Source organism: Mandrillus leucophaeus, unplaced genomic scaffold, assembly GCF_000951045.1.
Source record: "Mandrillus leucophaeus isolate KB7577 unplaced genomic scaffold, Mleu.le_1.0 Scaffold809, whole genome shotgun sequence".
NCBI classification, from domain to species: Eukaryota; Metazoa; Chordata; class Mammalia; order Primates; family Cercopithecidae; genus Mandrillus; species Mandrillus leucophaeus.
Genome location: NW_012108797.1, coordinates 644002 through 650051, shown reverse-complemented (window position 1 = coordinate 650051; position 6050 = coordinate 644002). Strand labels below are relative to the sequence as shown.

At 40.7% G+C, this 6050-nt stretch overlaps 1 protein-coding gene across 3 annotated transcripts; it reads left to right on the top strand.

The window, feature by feature from the left end:
• The first annotated feature begins 2295 nt into the window (after positions 1-2295).
• WBP5 (WW domain binding protein 5) lies at positions 2296-4315 on the top strand. Of its 3 annotated transcripts, none has more exons than XM_011967692.1 (2): positions 2296-2450; positions 3459-4315. In XM_011967692.1, exon 2 carries the CDS (start codon positions 3529-3531, stop codon positions 3844-3846), a length of 318 nt encoding a protein of 105 aa, XP_011823082.1. In that variant the 5' UTR covers positions 2296-2450; positions 3459-3528; the 3' UTR covers positions 3847-4315. The 3 variants fall into 3 exon arrangements, with proteins under 3 accessions (XP_011823082.1, XP_011823080.1, XP_011823081.1); XM_011967690.1 differs by having other exon boundaries at positions 3456-4315; XM_011967691.1 differs by lacking the exon at positions 2296-2450 and adding an exon at positions 2931-3005 and having other exon boundaries at positions 3456-4315.
• The last annotated feature ends 1735 nt before the right edge of the window (positions 4316-6050 follow it).

Below are 6050 nucleotides of genomic sequence, written 5' to 3'. Positions count from 1 at the left end.
TAGATTGCAAAAATTTTCTTCCATTCTGTAGGTTGCCTGTTCACTCTGATGGTAGTTTCTTTTGCTGTGCAGAAGCTCTTTAGTTTAATTAGGTCCCATTTGTCTATTTTGGCTTGGTGTTTTAGTCATGAAGTCCCTGCCCATGCCTATGTCCTGAATGGTATTGCCTAGGTTTTCTTCTAGGGTTTTTATGGTTTTAACATTTAAGTCTTTAATACATCTTGAATTAATTTTTATAACTTATTAGTAATTTAAATATATAAATACAACACTTAGAAAATAAAAGTTCTCTTTATATGAAATACACATTCTCAAGTATATCCTATGATAATCGCTCAGGATATATTCATCTGCATTTCTAATGATATAAAAATACAGTAAGACCCTGAAACAACTTGAGTTTGGATATAACATGATTGGTGATAGCAGGTGGGGAGAGAGTAAAATGGATGGATGATATTTAAGTCCAAGTGCTCAGTAAAGAATTGTTTGTGGCAACAAATCACAGCTGAGTCCTTGACGAATTTGGGCTGTGCAGCCAGCTAGCCAAATAGACTCACATCAGTCGTTTCATCTATCTCTCAGTTACATAACCTGGAATTTTATAGAATGAATTTGTGGACTTCACTTATCATGTTATCTTGGAATTTAATTATATACTCATATTTTAAATACACAAAATAAATATATGTCTACTGTTACAAAAATGTACTACCACATATAAAATTAATTTTCAATTTGTCTGTTTTGTTTAACAATATACATTGAAAATTTTTTTCATGTGAGTAAATGTAACTCCACATCATTTTTTCATCAATGTATAATGAAAAAACTTTATAAACTCTATATGAATGATCAAACTTTTCTTAAACCGATTTCCTTTTAGAAACATATAAGTTTTTGGCTCTTTAAAAAAACACTATTACCACAACTACTACAATGACCATATTTGGCATAGGAGTATTAATGTATGATAAATTTCTAGAAGAGAAACTGATGTGTCCAAAAGCACATATCTTTCAAAGTTTGATATTGCCAAAATGACTTCCAAAAATGTTGTATTACTTAATATTCTCACAGTACATGTGAATATTTGTTTTACCATATCCTCAACTCTGAATATAATACATATTTGTATTTTCTAATTGTATAGATGAAAAATTAACTCATTTTTATTTTCAATAGATCTCAATTCGATGAGCATATGCTATTATTCCCTTCTGTCAGATGAGGAAACTCAGGCTCACAATGTGTACCTGACAATTGATTAACTGATGATTCTTCAGGCAGCACAGCTTCCTGGTAACACCACCATGAGGACTCTGGAATCAAACATTACTCTTTTTAAAAAATTTTTGAATCATCTTCCTCACAAATGTGTAATATAACAACAGCTTTCACTTTAAAAGCACTTACTATATGCCGGGCACTATTCTAAGCACTGTACATATATTAACTCATGTCATTAAAGTAATTTTGTCTTTGTATTTTCTGACTATAAAAAGATAAAAGTTGCCCAATTCAGTGGCTCAGGCCTGTAATTCCAGCCCTTTGGGAGGTTGAGGCAGGAGGATCACTTGACCCCAGGAGTTGGAGACCAGCTTGGGGAACATAGACCTTGTCTCTACAAAAAAATTAAAAGATTAGCTGGGCATGGTGGCACACACCTGTAGTCCCAGATACTTGGGAGTCTGAGGCGAGAGGATCGCTCGTGTTAAGGAGTTTGAGGCTGCGGTGAGCTGTGATTGCGCCACTGCAACCCAGCCTGGGCAACAGAGTGAGACTCTGTCTCAAAAAAAAAAAAAAAAAAAAAAGACAGAAAGAAAGAAGAAAGAAAAAAGAGAGAGAAAGATTAAAGTTACCTTTAAAAAAAGAATATATAAGTATGAAGAATAAACAGTAAAAATTGCATTAAAACATCTCACTCTTGTTCCAGGGTCTTTTGTTGTTGTTTCACAACTGCTGCCAAGCCCACCCTGCTCCACAACAGCTAAGAACCAGATTGCAGAGGAAATGGAGGCTAGGGGAGGGACGACTGATGGAGGAGTTATCCTGGGAGCGGAAGACTGGAAGAGACAATTCTCGAAAGAAGTAGAAAAGTTCAATAGCTCCAGAAAAAGAGGTAGCCCCTCCCTAGTAATCAGAGTCAAGCAAATAACATTTTTCCCTCCGGGATAGGAAACAACAGAAAAGACTGACAGAGCCAAATGTGTAAGTGGGGGGCGGGGAGGGAGCAGAGGGTGGGCCCACTTCTGCCGCGCTTTTGGTGGGAGTGGAAATTAGGGACCCGAGCTCACTGGTGACGTAGATCTCATGTGACCAGGAGTCGACGTGTGCAGAAGTCCTGGTAGTCTGGTCCTTGTTCCCGTCTGGATACCAGCTTCCTTCAGCAGTGCAGGCGGTGGTCCCTGAGGCTAGTGCAAGGAGTGAAACTTGCGGGAATTTTGCAGGTTGGTGTCAATGTAGGTGTTGACTGGGGATTTCTAGCGGGGGGGAGCTTAAGGCAGAGACTTGTGGGAGTGCCAGTCAGGTCCGTCTCTCCACCCTCCACCTCCAGGTCTACAGGAACTGATGACCCTTGGGAAAGGGACTAGGGGTCCTAGGAGAAGAACAAGTAGACCTGTGATAGTTTAAAAATAATCGTCCTCTGCTATCTAATCCTGCTTTCTGGACCCCCACCCTCCTCCCGAACCCCGCCTCAGTCTTAAAGATAGTTTGGAAATAATCTGCTTTCTCACTCTTTGTTTGATGGGAAAAACGAAGTGACTTGCATGCACTGTGGATAGGGGGTGAACTGGAGGAAACAAAAGGTGGGAGACTTTCCATATCCGAAACCCTAAAGGAGGAAAGCTACGTGTGTCAGTCTCTGGCGCTGGTCGGCCCACCAAGCGCTCGCCCCACCCCCACCGTCCCCTCCCGTTTCCCGTTTGTCTGCAGGTCTGTTGTTTCTAGCAAGACCCAAAGCTAGAAAAGGAGGAGGAAGAAACTGACCCGATCAGTGCCAGGTAGGTGAGAGGAATATTATAAAGTCTCCTGGGGTGGAGACAAAGGTTGTAAGCTCTACTGTTCCTGCCGGCTCCCTTCCACCCCACCCCTTTCCCCTCTTCTTTTCTCTCCCCCTTCTCCTTTCCCCTCTTCCTCTGCCTGCCAGCCACCTTTCTCTTTTCTGGCCTGGTCCCTGTGTTAGGCCCTATGGGGGAAAAAGGATTGGGGAGGGCTGGGAGGCGGAAAGAAGGGCCTTGGAAAAGGTTAGAGGGAAGAACAAGAGAAGTGAGGAGGTGGAAAGTGGAGGTAAGAGGAGTGGGGATAGTGAGGCTCTGATTGCTGACTGGGCTTCTTAGTGGAAGATATTTTATAACAGTCTGAATAAAAAAAAATTAAATGCTGAGACCTCTGTCCACAACACCTGTCCACTCACCAAGTCTTTAACTTACTGTCTTCTTTTTGCTTTCTAGAAGTTATTGTATTCCAAGAAGAATAAGCAAAAAAATAAAAGAAGGAAGGAAGGAAGAGAGGTAGAGATACAAGATGAAATCCTGTCAAAAAATTGAAGGAAAACCAGAAAATGAGAGTGAACCAAAGCATGAGGAAGAGCCAAAGCCTGAGGAAAAGCCAGAGGAGGAGGAGGAGAAGCTAGAGGAGGAGGCCAAAGCAAAAGGAACTTTTAGAGAAAAGCTGATTCAATCTCTCCAGGAGTTTAAAGAAGATATACACAACAGGCATTTAAGCAATGAAGATATGTTTAGAGAAGTGGATGAAATAGACGAGATAAGGAGAGTCAGAAACAAACTTATAGTGATGCGTTGGAAGGTTAATCGAAACCACCCTTACCCCTATTTAATGTAGTTTACTTTGATTTTTATCTGATATTAACAATACCATATAGCTTGCTTTTTATTGGCATTTCCTGATATTCCTTTGTCCATATTTCTACTTATAACCTGTTGCTATTAATGGTTTTAGATGTATCTCTTGTTATCTGCATCTCATTGTTTATTGTATTTTGAACCAATCTACAAGTCTCTGTCTTTTAATAAAAGAACTTTACTCATTTGTAAAAAAGAGGTTCTTGGTAGGATATAAAATGGAAAAAGGCTAAGTAATATGTGAATATCATATTTTTGAAAGGTAAAAAGTACATTTGTATATTACATATATGGACATAACTTGTGAAGGATGAAAGAAAGTATAGCCTCTCAGTGGTGGGATTATGAATGATTTTTCTCCTTTTGCTTATTTGTATTTTCTATATTCCTAAAATTAACACACATTATTATTGCTAGAATAATAAAAGCTTTATAACAAAAAGAAGCAACAAGCAGCACTTATTAGTTTATTTCAAAACGTATTGGGGCATTTAATATTTGTTGACAGAATTTTAGAAGCAAATGTGAACTTCAAAGCAACTCCAGACCACTTAGCTAGAATAATAAATTTTACATATTTTCTCATCTTTAAAATAAAGAAAATAATCTCACAAGGATCTGGTGAGGGCCAAATAAGGTAATGACTGTGAGCTATGTTTGACAGAGTTTTGTTCCCATTCCCAACTCCATAAGAGATTAATTTCAGGGATTTGGAAGGGTGGAGAAAGTAGTTCTTATCTGTGATTAAGAACAAACCCAAGGCTGGGTGGCTCACACCTCTAATCCCAACACTTTGGGAGGCTGAGGTGGGCGGATCACGAGGTCAGGAGATTGAGACCATCCTGGCTAACATGGTGAAACCTCATCTCTACTAAAAATACAAAAAATGAGCCAGGCATGGTGGCGGGCGCCTGTAGTCGCAGCTACTTGGGAGGCTGAGGCAGGAGAATGGTGTGAACCCAGGAGGCGGAGCTTGCAGTGAGCCAAGATCGCGCCACTGCACTCCAGCCTGGGTGACAGAGCAAGACTCTGTCTCAAAAAAAGAAAAAAAGAACTGTGAGCTGGGTGCCACCTTTATGTTCATTTCCTGGTATGCCTGCCCAGCTTCTCATGCCCTTGCCCTTGATACTACCATATATACTGCGTTTCCTGCCCCTTCTGCTGGGTCCTGCACCTTCAGGCCCCTACCACTGTGAATGTGCTAGAATTCTCAAGTAGTGAAGCCCAGCATATTTCTTTGGCACCCCCAGTAAGCTTAGTTTCCAGACTGACCTTTAGAGAAGTTAGGAGATTGCCCATCTCTTCAATTTAGATAGACACTTATGCAGTGCCACATGAGTCATGATGTCTTATAGATATCTTGGCAACTTTGGGATTTTAACTTTCTACCCATAAGGCTCAGACATGATAAGTCCATCTGGGAGTTGGACTAGAAGACAAATCTGAGTAACAGACATTATGCTTTACTCAGAATTGCTGCCGTGGATCTTACCATTTTATCTTCCTGACTCCTATTTCCTTAGGACAAATGATTTCTCCCAGAAGACTGGTGGCGGGCCCTCCTCATCTGTTCAACAGATATCTCTAGACTTGTATAAATTTTGAAGGAAAATTCAAGTCAGATTTTGGAATAACCCCACCCCTGGCTGGAAATATATGAAAGTGCTGTATAGGTCTTATTATGTGTCTATATCTACATATCTCTATCTGTCTGTCTGTCTATCTATCTATCTATCTATCTATCATCTATCTATCGTCTTTCTTTTTTTTTTTTTTTTTGAGGTGGAGTCTTACTCTGTCTCCCAGGCTGGAGTGCAGTGGCACGATCTCAGCTTACCACAACCTCCGCCTCCCAGGTTCAAGCGATTCTTGTGTCTCGCCTCCCGAGTAGCTGGGATTACAAGCATGCACCACCACACCTGGCAAATTTTTGTTTTTTGTATTTTTAGTAGAGACGGGGTTTCACCATGTTGACCAGGCTGGTCTCAAACTCCTGACCTCAAGTGATCCACCAACCTCTGCCTCCCAGGTTCAAGCGATTCTTGTGTCTCGCCTCCCGAGTAGCTGGGATTACAAGCATGCACCACCACACCTGGCAAATTTTTGTTTTTTGTATTTTTAGTAGAGACGGGGTTTCACCATGTTGACCAGGCTGGTCTCAAACTCCTGACCTCAAGTGATCCA